Raw genomic sequence first — 16,591 nt, forward strand, 5'->3', positions numbered from 1 at the left:
CGGATGAAATATTGAGACACTGGACAGCGCCGTCGTGGGGAATTAGCAAAATATATTAGCAAAATACAGAGCTAGCAAATATGTAAATTTAGCTTTTTTTTTTTTTTTTCCTTTTGAGAACCCTTATATCAAGAATTAATTTACAATGGAGAAAAAGATCTCTCACCTGAGTCTGCAATAAGCTGGGCTCATTAATAACCCCTTTTATCTCCAAATCAAATAAAGGTACAGAAGAAAGTGATTGAGAGAAAGGACACAGATTGTCCTCCTACTTTAAACCAGCAATAAAAGGCTAAGGTCAGACCCCACAACAGTGTTTGATCAAGTGCTCTACCTGACCAGACTGTCTTATGCACGGCACAAAGAATCATAGAATCACAAGGTTGGAAAGGACCTACGATATCATCTAGTCCAACCATCCTCCCACTACCATTGCTACCACAAGCTACTAAACCGTATCTCGTAACTAAACCAGGAAGGCATCTTCTGGTTCCCAGTCAGGAAAATTTGTTTTATATTACAGAGTACAGAGAATAAAAAGTCTGAAGAGAAGAACAACTAAAGTTAAAATGATGCAAGATTAATTTTTGTAAGCAGTACCATGGAACACATACTTTGTATCCTGAATTCCTCTCCTACTTCTAATCCTTAAACAGAGAATAACATGAGTGAAAAAAGAGATTTCAGAAGAAAATTCTGTTCTTTTCTACCCTCCAACTACTGAGACTTCTTGTTGCTAAGGAGGAATGATGTGAAGCCATTAAATTACTTGCGTGAATTATGAATGCAATTTTCTAAAACAAGTATGTTTTATTGAGTTGATTTGTGAGATGTGGTAAAATTAAACCAGATATGCCAAAATAAAGAAATAAATAGCTCATTTTACCCTTACCCTACTCTCCATGAAGAATCAAACATATGTACAGAATATTTTGACAATAAAGTCAAAATGAGAAAAAAAAAATCTCAAATGCATTATTCAAATTTTATCCAAATGCTTTACAGATAAACACCATTTCTAAAAGGATACTGGTAACAGGCAGTATACTAGTATCTACAGTGGTAAAAGTAACCCAGAATGGCCATGGACAAATGCATTCTCAGTCTAACACTTGGCGTTTTCTGAGATCTTTTCTATATAAACAGCAAAGGTGACATCTCTAAAGACTTGTGCCCAGTATATACAACTAAGCTAATGACAAACTGAGTTGAGATCTTTTTAAAGTAACAATTCTAAATACCTGTGCTTTTTATTTCCTTAGCTGGAGTTTTAAAAGATCGTACAGGCTAGAGACATATGCAAATGATAAAGGATGAATTTCAGCCATGAATTTATAGGGATGGTATTCTTTTTCACAAGGTATTATTCACAAGTTAGATGAAGTGTTTTAAGTCTTGTGTACTACTGTTAAATAGTTGTTTTTTCCTCTTTATAGTTTCTGTGCAGAGCAATCCAAAATTGACAGTGCCCCATCCCTGGAGGATTGTTCAAGGCCAAGATGGATGGGGCCCTGAGCAGCCTGATGTAGTGGGTGGCAACCCTGCCCACAGCAAGGGAGTCAGAACTAGATGATTTTTAAGATCCCCTTCTAACCAAAGCCATTCTGTGATGCCTTTAATTACAGCAATTATCAGGAAAGCACACAACAATACTGGCATATCATTTTTTCCCATTGTCTCCTACAAGAACGGACACATCCTTTTCAGAAAGTTTCCCACATTCTTCTTACAACTTGGCTCCAAGTCATAAGAAGGAAAAGATGCCAAACCATGCAAAACGCTTAATTATGTTTGGAAAAAGCCTCAGGATACTGACATAACAAGAATTTTAGCCAACCCAAACTCCTAAACTATTCTTCCATTAACAGTACTTGTCAAACAATTCCAAACTGTTTATATTTCTCATACATTTTAAATAAGGAAAACTTTGCATTTGTGCAGTTGACATCAACTTCTAAATGTGATAATTATGTTGTAATTTGTAAAAGTATTGCAAATCTTACAGAGCATGCCCTGAGAAATTTTATTAATTTTGATAGAAACTTTTTCATTCTATTAAGTTAAAAATCACTAATTAAATCTCCAAATCAAGATTTCACAGAATTATAGGACACCCTGACTTGGAAGGGATCCACAAAGATCAGTCTAACTCCTAAATTCCTTAGAATTATTTTTCTACATATATTCCACAAAATAAAGAAAAAATCCACAGAAAAAAAACGGATATATTTAGCATAACAAAACCTCAACCAATCCACTCAATCCATCTCATTTAAGAAGCCACGCTTAGTTTATAATCATACATACTTTGTGATGAAGATGACTGAAACATACCATATCTTCAATTTTAAAATATGTTTTTTGTCTTTTGTTAAGTTTTAAGGGGAATAATAGCCAACCAAGTATAATTTTTGTTGTTTTCATGCGCCAAACCCTATCCTAGAGAACATTGCTCTCCTTGGTTCATGAGATTATCAACCATGTCGCATTATACTCCACTCATTTTGGTTCCTCTCCAGTAAGCATGATTGTAGTAGTTACAGCAGTAGGAAGTGTTAGGAGCTATAAAACAAACATAAATTCGTGTTCAAACTGTACCAAGATCTAATGATTTGAAATTCAGGGTATTACACAAATAGAATTTTAGTAACATGGACTGTTTATTTTCAAAGTACCAGGTCTCACTGACTCTTAGGAACAGAATATTCCTAAGATATTCAGGATGAAGATCTTCCACAATTGGACTGATGAGATAAATCGTGCCAATGGCAAAAAGTCATGAAGAAACAAAAAGAGATTATTAATTAAAAGTCATTTAATAAAATGTCCACATGTAACTCAAACCATGTAATGGAGGTTTATGCAGAGGTTTATGTCTTTTGTTGTATTTTCTGAAGAAGAAACTCCATTTGTGCATTTAGATTTGGCTGTCCTTTCTTGGTCTTCCTACTCAATATTTTATAAGCTTCCATTTTCTTTTGCTTGTACAACCTCTGAGCTGCTTCTCTTTGTTGTTTTCTTTTTTCCGCTTCCTAAAATAAAATAGATATGATTGTAAAAAAATTCTATAAGCAATATATTTTCTTTTATAAGAGCACTAGTCATCAGGTACTGTACCGAGAACAGACCATTGACTTTAAAAGCTTAATTAGGACTGTTTCAGAACGTAATGCAATCAAAATATATATTGTCTAAAGCTTCAAGAGAAAAGCCAAGTTTTCTTAGTAGAATATCCCACAAAGGAAGGTTTGGCCCCAAAAATGTGCTACATCCTTTCTGCAAAATGTGCTCCTTTTTTTCTTAAATGGGACTCAAGTGCCTAAAAGTTTTCTACCTTCTCCTTTTCAGTGCAAGACTGGAAGAACTTAATTCAGCAACACCATGAAAATGCCATACCAACCCAGATGTGCTAGGATACTGGATATATTTGCACGAGACTGGCAGATATGATATGGGAAACATTTAGGTCTTCTGTTTGCAATACTAACATAGCATCACAAGCAACGTGATATTGTGATGCTTAATCAGGACTGAAATTATAGACTTCTGCAAAACAGACTTCTGCCTTTACTGAGATAAGAAAAAGATGTAATTCAGTTTTCGACTGTACACTCATTACTTGTCAAGGATGCTTCACGCATATAACCAGAACACTAATGGAGGCACTTGCTCTATGTGGATAGTTACAATGTGTTGGGTGGGGTGGGGGTTGTGTGCTTTCTTTCTTCTTCTTCTTCTTTTTTTTTTTTTTTTTTTTAAATCAAAGAGCTTGCATCCTCTTTTCTAGCATAATTTTAGTAAGTAGTTTGGTCAAACTAACTAGCTTCCTTCTCTTATATCCTGTCCTATGTAAGCCATCACAAATCAGACTTAAGGCTTCTCACTAAGTTTATTAATTGAAATTCAATGCCATGATGACCACAAAGGCTGACGTGTCTGCAGAATGTCCAAACATATCATAAGTTCGTCGATTATATTTTTGTCTTCCATGGTATAAATAGCTTCTGTGATGTACAAAAGTTAGTAAGAACGTTCTCTAATGATGGAATGTAAAATTAACTAGAAGTAACACCCCCAAATAAATGAAGGTCTAAATATTTCTTGATGAAATGAAAATCCCTCTAACAGCAAGTGCAAGACCAAGAACCAAGAGTCATAATTCCGAATACCTGAATGCCTGCACATCAATGGCAAGCTGAAAAAGACTGAACATCACCAATATCTGTGCTCCTGTCCCATGGTCCTAGTTGAATCCAGATGGAAATAGTATTAAACTACTCTATGCCTAAAATTCAGAATGATCTCTGTTTAACATTTACCTCTCTCTTCTTAGCACGCTCAGCCTGTATTTTCTCATACTCTTCTTTTGCCTTCTGATTGGACGTTTTTTTCTTAAACTTTCCTTCAGTTGTGACTGGTCTGTAAGAAAAAAACACAAAATTCAAATATGCCTGCTTGCAGGTAGCTCATCATCACATATACCACAGCCACTGCAGAATCAGTCTTGCACTGTTTTTTGCGTATGGGGTGAAGTTAATTAGAAATATAGATTATATTATAGATTACATAAGAGAAGATCAAAGCTCATCTTTCCGTATTGTATGAATACCTAATTGCACTACTCTTACATGTGATGCTATTTGGTATCATGTATTGTAATGAGCATCTAGCAAGAGAGCAAACTAGATTTCTTCATTCCAAGTGAACTAAAGACTGGACTGCATGGAACTTTTAGTAATGCACATGTCTTATCTGCTGGATCTTCAGTGAATAGCATATATGAAGACTAAGCATTGCCTAAAAGAGGATTTTTCTCTCCATCATACAAAGTCTTCTGAGCTTGAAAAGCTGGACTGTTGCACTAACTTTGAGCTTGTTATCTCCTGCTAGTTCCAACACATGCACACAACTGCAGAATATGAGGACAAGCAAATATCAGCAGATATTTCATCAGAGAGTTCACGCTGACCTGGCAAAGTGAAAAAGATTAGTAGCAACAATGCCTTTCTAAAACTCTTATTGAAAAAGATGGCATATACAGTATACTATGCCCTTAACATTCTGAAATTAGGACATGAATTTATGTTCCTTCCCGAATTCAAAAAGAAGTTATCCCTCTCAAAAGAAAACTCTACAAAAACACTCCCAAAGTGCCATTTGTCTGGCATTTATTGTCATATTATTTATAATAGATGTACAGATGTCTCTGCTTAATATTTTTTTTTTCTGATTCACAATAAGTCCTTTATGTAAACAGTGTGGTATCAAACATTTCACACTTGAAAAACATAAGCCTTGCTGGATATTTAACAGCTGTTCACAGAATGAGTTTTTGTTTAGTCTATTGTTCATAATAAGAGACTTCTAGAATTCACCATCATCACCTCAGAAATATCAGGTAGAAAATCAAAAAAGTAAGTGAATAATTTGCTCATAGTTTTATGAAATACAGCCCTTATAAAGGAAAAAAAATCTTTGTTATACTCTGATCTCCATCTTGTGGCAATATTAAGTAACGACACCCCATCTCAGAACTGCAAAACTATTTAAAAGGCAACCTTCGCTAATACTTTAACAGGATTACCTAATCAAAGCCCTATTTTACATCCCCATAGAGCACTGAGATCTACCTAACAGCGTCACTGCACCTCGCACATTAGCAGCCAGATTCATAAAAAAATTACATATTTTGTTTATAATCACAATGACACTCTTGGTAAAGGTAAAAAAAATCTGGTTTGAAAAAAAGCCTAAGTTTTGCATCACTCATCTCTGTGAATTGACTGCCCATTCCACACACAACTCTACTTTCCTCCTACTTCAGGGCTTGGATCTGATTGCCTCTCTCTGTACTCTCTTGTGTGATCTTCTTCCAAAAGTTTAAATGTACACAGGGCTTGGAATTGAGAGATCTACATTACTCCCTGTAATGGGAACAAAAAGGCATCATTTAGATTGGACATAAGAAATAAGTTTTTTTACAATTAGGGTGGTGACGTACTGGAACAGGGTGCCCAGAGAGGTGGTGGATGTCTCATCCCTGAAGACAATCAAGGTCAGGCTGGACCAGGCTCTGAGCAACCTGATCTACCTGTACATGTCCCTGTTCAGTGCAGGGTAGTTGGACTGGATGACATTTAAAGGTCCCTTCCAACTCTAAGATTCTACGATAGATAGTATAAAAATTGGCCGATGCTCTGGAATCAAACCCTGAAAAGCTGATTCTGATGTAAACACAACAAAGCTGTATCCTTACATTTTCTAACATTTCAGAAAAACACCGAAAGCCTACGTGCATATTTTTAAGCAAATCATCATACTGAAGTCCATGTAAAGTGTAAGATCTAAAGTACCTCTGTAAGTATAAAAGCATTATTTTTAAAGTAGTATTTCAATGACTTACTCTATTGCTTTATTAAGCTTTTCCTCTGATAGAACTGAATCATTTGGAGACTTGTGCTGTTTCTTCAGTCTCTCCTCCTCCGCTACGTAGAGATGCTTCAGATGCTCTGGGTAAGTATCTGTGAACTGATCAGCCCGTGGTGAACAGACCTTCTGCTCCTTCTTCAATAATTTCCTGTATTTCCTTTCAATCTTCTGTTTCCTCTGAAATGCAAATCCTCGTCCTGTAAGCACAAGGAAAAACAGAGTCAAATGCTGCTTCCTGGAGCAGCACTGAACCATGTAGTTGTTGCCAGGACCACTTTCCATTCATGTTCTTCCCAAAAGAGGACACTAATTCGGATCATTATCATTAGGACCTTTTAAAGACTCAGGGAAAAAAAAAATGAGAGAAATCCGATCCCTACTGCAGCTTGTACAAATGTACCGAGAATTACTGCCTGAACTTCACCATCACTGCACACACGCTACTTTATGGAACACAGCACACGTTACGCTGCTGATACAAGCAACGCAGCGGGATTACGGAGTCTGCACGGCTGCGATGCCACAGGGAAACCACTCAGCTGCGTGACCATAAGCCGGCAGCGTGATTAGCGTCAGTGTTCTCCTGACACCCGCGTGCCCGCAGCCAGGCTCACCCTGCTGGACGCTCCCCAAAAGGCCGTGCATTGCCGTGGGCCTCCACAGCCGCTTCCCCTTCGGGCGCCGGGCCGCGCCGCCTGCGCTTTCCACGGCCCCGTGCTCGGTCCCCGCACGCCGCGCTGCCGCCATCGCTGCCTCAGCGTCGCACAGCCGCTACGTCACCATAGCGCGCCGCCTCCGCTCGGCGCTCGGCGCGTTCGGTGCGCTCGGCGCTCGGCGAGCCCGCCTGGCCGTCCGGCTGCTCGGCGAGGCGGGCGGTAGTCGCGAGGGGCCATGCGGCGGGCGCGGGGCGCGCTGCCGGCCCAGCTGCCGGCGGCGGAGGCGGAGGAAGGGCTGCGGCGCCTGGCGCGGTTCCTGGCGCGCGCGTTGCCGCTGTGCCGCGCCCACACGACGGAGTTCTACGCGCGCGGGCTGTGGGAGCAGCTGGTGGCGGCGCGCCCCGAGGTCGTGCTGCAGGCGCTGCGGCGCCCCCTGCCGGAGGCCTCCGGCGCCGCGGCCGTGCGGTGGGGTGAGTCGCGGCGGGGCGTAGCGGTGGGGCTCGGGCAGGGACCAGGAGACACCTGCGCGCTTACTGCCTCCCGCTATGGTGTCTCAGGCGGTGTAGGCACTATTAGGTTCTGTCCTCGCTGTTCAGACTTCTTTGGCCTCCTCCTTTCTGTGGCAAAGTCAGATTGCAGTCGTTTCCCTTTGCTTTAATAAAAGGAGAATCTCACACCACTCTGCTGAGCTGCTCTTTATTCCTCCACCTTTACCAGCTGCTTTTCCGCAGCCGTTTCCACAGTGCTTTGCCGCTGCTTTGCCCTCCCGGAGCCCTTTGTGCTCCTCCGTGTATGCGGACCAGCAGCACTCGCCTCACTCACTGCGACGTCTTGGGAACCTCGATAGTACCGCCTCGGTGCGAGGCATTGCACCCGGACAGGCGCTCATAATGTTGGGTGGTGTCGTGGTCTCACGATTTCAAACTTCCACCCCGTTCCTTTTGAGTGAGAAATGGCATGAAGCTCCCAGCTGGCAGACGCCTTCCCTCGGACTAATTTCTGAATAACTGGAGCAAAATGAACAAATATATATATATATATACGTATAAAATAAATCCATACGAGTGGAAAGATGTAGCTGTTAAAGTTCTCCAAATGTTGAAACTGTGGAAATGTGGAGGACAGCTGGAAAAAACTTAAGCGTGGCTTTCCTATATGTCTGTTATAATGAGTGCCTGGCAAAGGAAGACAGAAAGCAGTTTTATTTCTGACAAGAGCTATTTAAGAAGCACTTCATATTTTTAGTAATTTTCAAGTAACTCAAGAGGAGGCCAGCTATGAAACTCTATGAGTGAATTTACTGCTCTCCATGTAAAAGGGAAATGTACCGATAATATGCTCTCGGGCAGAGTAGAAAAATGAAGATAAAGCATCTGAAAGGTTTGTTATTTTGGGGACCTGAGTCCTGGCAAAGAGATCAGCTTCAAAACTAAGGTAAAATCTTTGACAAAGAATGTAGCAGAGGAAAAAACTGCATCATGCCAAAGCTTGTTAAGCGTAGATAGCTCTCATGTAGCGTTAGTTCTGGAATATGGCACGTGAAATGACACATGAGGCAGAAGAACATGTGGAGTGTAATGTAAGGGTCCACAAAAACAGCATGTGGAGCTGAGTACATTTTGGCATAAACGGCAAACAGATAATAATTTGAATTTGGAAAGTGATTGAAGAGCTGCGAATTGCAACATCACTTGTAACATTTGTCTCTTGGATCTGAAGACCTAAAATATTAACTGTAAGATTCCTTTAAAAAAAAAATAAAAAGTAACCAACACAAAAAACAGCTAATTTATGCATGAAAAAGACACTGAGTTATGAATTGACTTCAGGAGCCAGATGGAAACAAGACAAAGATTCAGTCAGCAAGCAAAAGTGTTGGGAAGTGGTGAGCAAAACCTTTAAGTCAAGTATATTTCAGAGGTAATGTCAGAGTCAGAGCTGATTTTAAGCAATAGTGGGAACATAAAATAGAGTGTAATTGAGTCTAGAACAAAACGGATATTTGGATGAAGTCATCAAAAAGAAAACTGTAAAGGAAAATTACCTTAATCCTAACTGTATGTATGGGATAGCCCATGAAATGATTCAGACACTGAGGTGGTGGCCTGCTAAGTAGAAAGGAAGGAAGGTAGAATATTGCGTTGTAGAATTTAAAATTGGAAAATCATTTTCTGAGCTATATTCAAAGTGTGTGCTATAGAATCTAATACAGGAATTACTGGATCAAAGGACACAATTTATGGCTAAAACGAAGCACATGTTTTAGGAGAGTGTGTCGCCTTCCTGCCGAGGCTATGTTTCTTATTTTAAAATTATCAGATATTTAAACATTAGTTATACACATATAGAGTACTAAAATGCTCTCCTAACATACTGTCATTCACAGAATGACCTTTTTCTTGTGAGGAGGTGTAGCTATGAGAAGAGATCTGTTCCATATGTCCAAATGACACTGGAGTTATGTACCCCAAATACCTTACGCACAGTGTGTGTAAAATAGCATTTTGATTTCATCTGGTAAAACCTTTGCTCTGTAAGAGTTTGTGCGTTTATATGTTCACATTCCCAACACGACTATGGAAGTTTTCCAGAATCCCAAGTGAAATTAAAGGGGAACACAGGCTACGTTTGACAGAATTGATTTGGAAATGTGAGGTCGTCAGTTCAAATTCACATGGTTCTGCAAATTAAAAAGTGACATTACTACAGATTGACACAAAACTGTTATTGTGCACAATATTTTATTTTACTGTAGGGATTTTGATGAGTACACATGCTAAGCTGTAATTTTCTCTTAGATAAGCAACAAATTACAATTCTGTTGTATGATATTGTGTTCAAGAGGAAGATTACATGTTCTTCAGCTTAGTTTTAAAGCATATTTTCAGACACTCATCAGATATTTCATTGTAATGATGACATAAAGGTTAGAATTCCTGGTTTCCAGTGGTACTATATAGATTTTTTTCAGATCAGTTTTTAGATATAGAAAACCATTTTATATATTTTATACATTTAAAACCTGACATTTGCCATATTGTATCTTGTTTATCATGTGATTTCTGCAAATTGGACACAGGCACAGAAAATCTCTGCCTAATTATTCTCATATTTTACTGTAAATTACCGTTTATACTACAATTCCATTTTTTTTGCCATGTATTTCTGTCCTCCAAAGATTTATTTGCAAGTATATGGACTGTCTGGTTAAAAAGACATATCAGATTTCGTCTTGAGAGCAACCAAAGTAGAAACAGTTTGAGAAAACTACAATTTTTAATATTTCTAAATAGTAAATAGTCCAACAAGTGCCTTTAGTATGGAGATGGTCTGCAGAGATGTGTCTTATTTTTTGGCATAGGATGGTGTGATTTCCCTTGGTATTTGTTATCTGCAGAATATTTGCTTCTGCTGATGATCTTTGTGAGCTATTTGAAAGGTAGCTTGAAAAATTACGGTGAATGTCTTCCTGTATAAGTTTAATGTTTTTCCATTGTGTGATCAGGGTAGGGTGGTGTAAGATGGGCATATGTATGGTTGTTTCTGTTTTTCTACTGTAGCTAGCTTTTGGCTGACAGCTCATGTGCAAAGGGTTATAGTAAATGGGGTTACATGAGGCTGGTGACCAGTCACTAGCAGGGGCTCCATTTTAGGGCTAGTTCTCTTTAATGATCTGTATATGGGATTTAACTGTATACTAATTAAATTCACAGATGGCACTAAATAAGGAGGAGTTTTTGACTCCTTTGATGAGAGGCCTTGTAGAGAGATCCTGACAAAATTGGTGGGCTGGACAATCACTAACCACATAAAATTCAACAAGAGCAAGTGCTAGATTCTGAAATCAGGACAGAATAACCCCACATATAAGTACAGACCTGGGGACAAGAGGCTGGAGAGCAGCCCTGCCAAAAGGGATTTGAGGGTGCTGACTGATGGCAGGTTGAATGAATCATCAGTGTGTCCTGGCAGCCAGAAGGGCCAACTGTACCCAGCAGGGCAAGTGGAGGGATTGTCCCAGTCTGCTCTGTGCTGGTGTGACCTCACCTCCAGCGCTGTGGGCAGCTTTGGGTACCACGATATAAGAAAGGCATAAAACTATTGGAGAGCCTCTAAAGGAGGGCTGTGAAGATGAGGAAGGGTCTGGAAGGCAAGACACGTAACGAGTGGCTGAAATCATCTGTTTTATTAAGCCCAGAGCAGAGGAGCTAAGCAGAGACTTCATGGCAGCCTGCTGCTCCTCATGAGAGGGGTGAAGGCACAGCGCTGAGCTCTGCTCTGTGACAGTGACAGGGCCTGAGGAAATGAGGAAAGTCATGTTGGGGATTGGGAAAAGGTTCTTCACCAAAGGATGAGTGGGCACTGGAACAGGCTCCCCAGGGCCGTGGTCACAGCCCCAAGCTGCCAGAGATCAAGAGACATTTGGACAATGCTTTCAAAAATGTGGTTTGATTTTAGGAGGCTCTCTGTGGGGCCAGGAGCTGAACTTGGTTATCCGTTCTAATTCAGAGTATTCTATAGATTCTGTGCTAAGTTTGTTCATATAATTATGTTGCATTTAAAGATGCAAGTTTCCGATATATTATACACCAATAATCTGTGCAATATGTACAGCTGTGGGTCAATATAATAAAACAAGAGGCATTACTTTTAGAGCACCCCTGTATTTCACTTATATCTTTCTATCTAATCAACTAAAAATTAGCAAATATTCTGAAGCTCAAACAAGAAGTAGTCATTTAGAGTGAAAAATGTCTTTCTTTTTTGATTTTGTATCGCAGAGAATTACTGTAAGAAGTGCCATGCAGGCGCTGAATTTCATTCTGGTTACGGCTTAGGCAATATTTATGCTTTCTTAGTTCTAAATGTTTTTTTTACTAACTCTTGCCTTGGTTACACTGTGAAAATAAATGTGTTGACATTTTTGTGACTGTTTTCAATAGACTGAAATTTGTGTGAGATCACTCATGTATGAAAATTAAGAGCATTAGAAAGGGGGTGAGTAAAATAGATCTATCCTTTGTACAGGTGGGCAGGCCAGATTCTGGAAGGTTGCTGTGCTTAGTATGGACTTGCTCATTATCTCCCCATGGGAGAAAAGACAAACCAGGAAGTATTTTTAAAATGAACGTTACAATTTGTTTGCAGGTCTTGCTAGCTATCATCTCTTATAAAGCATTTGTAAGTGCTTAGAGATCTAAAATTACTTTTACCAAAGCTATAGAGAATTCAGCAAAAATGTTTAGCTAAAATACAGAGGAATTAGAAAATACAAAGCAATCTCAGATTTGGTAAATGATGCTTACCAATGTATGTTTCACTTAAAAATTGATGTACTTTTTTGAAGCAGGAACATTTTCTGAAGAGCTAACTAATGCCAGACTGGAATGTTTCATCCTCAGTCAAACAAAATATGCACTGGAATTTAACTTTGGCTCAAACCTGATTGGTAATAAAAATTAATTTAATTCTCCCAGCAGATTCACCATAGAATCATAGAATGGCTTGGGTTGGAAGGAGCCCCTGACGCATGCAGGGCAGCCAACCTCCACATTTAATACTAGACCAGGCTGCCCAGGGCCCCATCCAGCCTGGCCTTGAACACCTCCAGGGATGGGGCATCCACAACCTCTCTGGGCAGCCTGTTCCAGCACCTCACCAGCTACAATGCAGCTTAGAAATGATGTAAATGTAATGTGTTTAAGTCAAAACATTTCTTATGTTGTACAGCTTCAATTCTTATAAAATAATATCTAATAGTATATATATTGCCAAATGGAGATAACTAAGAAAGGCATAATGAGCACATTTGTAAACAGAAGTGATGATGTTTACTGAATTATCTTGTTGGTTATATTAAAATAGCTGTGCTAAAATAATAGTTTTCCACATTTGCATAGTTTAGCTAAGAGCAAATTTTGACCTGCACTCTGAAAGGGGAGGAAAATAGCTGTAGAATAATAGCAAATCTTCACATGCGAAATAAATTGTTACTTCTGTCTGATACCATGTATTTATTGCTTTTTGTTCTATGGGAAGACTGCTGCAGGGGTGCTAAACATTTCTAATAGAAACCTCTTCTTTTCCATACAGATGACAACACATTTTCTGACGTGTTTTGTGAAAACTCCAAGAAACTTATCAATGTACACTTATTTGCCCTGGCTGCCAAGCATTATTCTTTGCCTAACCTTGGAGTGTGTACCCCATTAGAAGAGATACTTGAAGCGCTGAGAGGAGACAGCCAAGGAGCAAGCGGTATATTTACATTTATATTTCAGTTTTTATTCTCTCACTACAGGATCTGCAGAGTTTTTGTTCCAGAGGGTGGATTTGTGTTGTTTTTTTTTTGTTTTTGTTTTGTTTTGTTTTGTTCTTGCATGCATTTCTTTCCTGCATGCTTCTCAACTTCAAATCTCATTTGTTCTCAGATAATTTCTTCACTGCCATTTTTTAGAAAGTGGCTTCTTGTGCTTAAACTTCAGCAGAGGGGTGACAGCATTCAGACTTTCGCTGAGATTCTCCCCGTTTCAAAGGGGTGGAGGTAGGCAATCAGGCACATCATTATTTCATATGCAGATGAAATATCTTGTTAATTCCCTTTGTTTTTCTTCTCCCACAGCAACACAAATTATGACTGCTAGTATTGGGTTTTTTTGTTTGTTTTTAAGTCTTAGCCTGAAGTCAGGCAGCCATACCTCTTCAGGAGCTGTTTTTTTGCACACAACTTTTGTTTAATGTTAGACATGTGCTTGGGCATTTAACTGAATATGGTCCAGTAAGAGTCTGATATTTCAAAAGAAGCTGATTTTATTCATTCTGTATTTTTTTTACCAGTACCAAATATGTGTCCTAAAATTAGAGTAGGTTCATTTTCTGTACATGAAGAGATTGGCTGAAAACACTCTCAAGGTGGTATCTTTACATCAGAAGTTTTTCCTCTAATTTTTTTGTTTGTTTGTTTTGGGCGATGAGCTTACATTTATGCTTTGATTACTGTCATTTTCACTGCATCTGTTTTTAATGGAATCTTCAGTCATAGCTTTCTCACCATCTTTCAGATTTCTCATTAGTTTTTCAGAGGCAGACTCTAAGCCAGTAGCCTTTGCTTTCTAGTGTGTTTTGTCACTGTAATAAGTTAAAATGCCTCTGATGTTTCCCATCCTAAGTGATAGCAACATTAGGCATCTCTCCTGTTTTCTACAGCAATCTTCTCTGTCCAATTTTGCCATTTTTCATATTTGTCTCCCCAGTTTTAGATTTCTTCAGGATTACTGAAGCAGCTCAAATAGTCTTAATGGTTTGTTGTGCATTGATCTTGCTGTAAGTTTAGTTCCTGACTTCTTTCCTTCTGCTGTTTTTCCGCCTGAAGCCTTTTTTCCTTGTTTGACAGCTGTGTGCTGCTTTCCTTTTGCTTACTCTTTATCTATTAGCATTTTCGTTATGTTCTCATTCTCTGTGTTCTGCTTAATTTTCAGTAATTCTGTAGTTCTTCCTTGTTATATATGTACTTGAGTTCATGCTTGGATTAACTTTCTCAAGCAAAAATACAAGGATTCTTTCATCTTTTTCTCATGCAGAATGAAACATAGAATAAGGCAATTGCTAATTATTTTGTTCTGTGTCTTGAAGGAGTTCTGCTTTGTTGGGTAGCTGGGATCTGGGTTTGTGGTGTAGTTATTCTAATGGTACTTTACTGAGAAAATAAAATGTTCTAATGTTCTGAACATAAACAATGGTATTATAATTCAAAGCCTTTGTGTTGAACTGGCAAAGTATCAGTTAAATTAACTCACTTGCATAAATTAACTGCTTGTGTAGTTCTCTAACTTCTATAGCATATTGATGCAGACATATTACTATTCTTACTTAGAATGATTACCTGAAAAGGTTAGTTCCAAAATTTAAATGTAATCTGAATGTGAAGTGTTTTTTCCACTCCTTCCTAATGAAGTTCTCTGGGGCCCTCATTGCCCCACTGGGTTGCTCGTGTTGAGCACAAGGATCCAGAAGACCTGGCCCAAGAGGAGCAAGCTAGTAAGGACAATTTCTCTTTTATACCTGACATAAGGAGAGAGGCTTGCTAAAATATTGAAATAATAGTACTTTCTACCTTTTCAGCGTGTTTATGCCCTATGTAATAGTCATGCAATTGTTAATAAATCTATCTTTAAATTGCATGGACTGTCTCAATGATTTTTCACATATGGTCATCCTAATCCCTGCTAGTCTTGGCTGATGAAATTAAATTGCAGTACTGTAACTTCTGTATAGATAGTGTTGTAAATTATGAATGGACTGAAAATTTGTTTTTAATCTGGTATATCTGAATTTCCACAGGTAGCAAGGGTATAAAAGATCTGGAAGATCTGCATTAGGCAGATCATATATGAAATGCAGTCTCTCCTCATTTTGTCTAGGTCAGAACTAAACATGTGGGTACAAATAGCACTGTAGAGTTAAAGCAGTTTTTCAATTGGAAAATGTCTACTTACGCTAGGGTTCACAAAGTAAGCAAGCAACATTTCAGTACTACTTAGACATTAAGTGCTCCTTTACTCTATAATATCCAGAATACTTCTGTGAAGTATTGGAGCCTCGCTTTCTTCTTAGGCCACGGAAGGATGTTTTGGGCATCTAAACCAGACCTCAAAGAGATGGTTTTTTTTCCTATTAGATTGACATATGTTTGCTTGTTTGTCAAAATAATGTAAAAACAGACAAACACAAAGCTGTCGCAATCAACATTTAGCAGAAAACCCAGCAAAAATAAAACTAATAAAAATAATCTTCTGCAAGCAGTGTAATTTTCCATGTGCTGAAATCTAGGCAGTTTTCATTCTGCGAAATGTAGGTCTAAAAATAATTTAGAAACTTTAGTAACTAAGGTGATAAATATATGTGTAGGTGTGAGCACACTATTTTTTTTTACCTGGAACCTCAGTTCCTTTAAGTTGGGTCTTGTTTCAGGGTTTGCCCCTGGTGTTTGAAATACTTTGGCTTAAGTACTGTTTGAAATTCTACTGCAGAGTATTACCATGTCAGTCATTTGATCTTGTATTATAGCAAAGGATGGAAGGTGTGATATGTGATGACGGTTCAGAGTAAAGGTGCTGCTTTGGAGACCAGACAAACAAATCTTTTATTTCTATAAAAATATTTAATATCTGAGTCTTCATTTTCTCTCCTGCTTTTTCTTCTTCTTCTTCTTCTTTTTTTTTTTTTTTTAATTGAGCTTATCCAAAAAGTTCAAAGATAAGGAAAAAAAAAGGTTTCTTTTTTTCTATTTTTTCTATTTTTTTTTTTTCATTTGAAATAGTTACAAATTAAGAGTTTTTGGGAGGCCATAGAGATCTTCACCATTTTAAGCAAATGAGAATCTTTAGTGAATATTTTAGCAAAACACTTGTTTCTGGTTTTTTGTTTTGCTTTGTTTTGTTAAAAATATTTTAGGCTATTATTTTCTGTTGTCAGTTGTTAGATTTTTAATTGTCATAGCAGTTTGT

At 38.4% G+C, this 16,591-nt stretch overlaps 2 protein-coding genes across 6 annotated transcripts in view; one reads left to right on the plus strand and one right to left on the minus strand.

Moving 5' to 3' along the window:
* Window positions 1-790: 790 nt before the first annotated feature.
* On the minus strand, window positions 791-7,247 carry CCDC59 (coiled-coil domain containing 59). The gene is made up of 4 exons (XM_010716839.4): window positions 7,044-7,247; window positions 6,404-6,626; window positions 4,320-4,419; window positions 791-3,032 (listed from the first exon to the last, which is right to left on the minus strand). The coding sequence occupies exons 1-4, from the start codon at window positions 7,174-7,176 to the stop codon at window positions 2,871-2,873; spliced, it is 618 nt and encodes a 205-aa protein (XP_010715141.1). The 5' UTR covers window positions 7,177-7,247; the 3' UTR covers window positions 791-2,870.
* METTL25 (methyltransferase like 25) overlaps window positions 7,219-16,591 on the plus strand; it is a 55,726-nt gene continuing 46,353 nt past the window's right edge. For 4 of the 5 annotated variants that reach the window (XR_014882822.1, XR_014882825.1, XM_085222101.1 and 1 more), the window contains exons 1-2: window positions 7,219-7,555; window positions 13,179-13,343. Coding sequence is in view for 3 of the 5 variants with exons in the window: in XM_085222101.1 (XP_085078227.1) it covers window positions 7,321-7,555; window positions 13,179-13,343 (400 nt within the window). In the remaining 2 variants the exon portion in view is untranslated. The remainder of the gene's footprint in view (window positions 7,556-13,178; window positions 13,344-16,591) is intronic. The other variant, XM_085222091.1, reaches the window with a different exon arrangement.

Source organism: Meleagris gallopavo, chromosome 1, assembly GCF_905368555.1.
Source record: "Meleagris gallopavo chromosome 1, MGAL_WU_HG_1.1, whole genome shotgun sequence".
In the NCBI taxonomy this organism is placed as follows: Eukaryota; Metazoa; Chordata; class Aves; order Galliformes; family Phasianidae; genus Meleagris; species Meleagris gallopavo.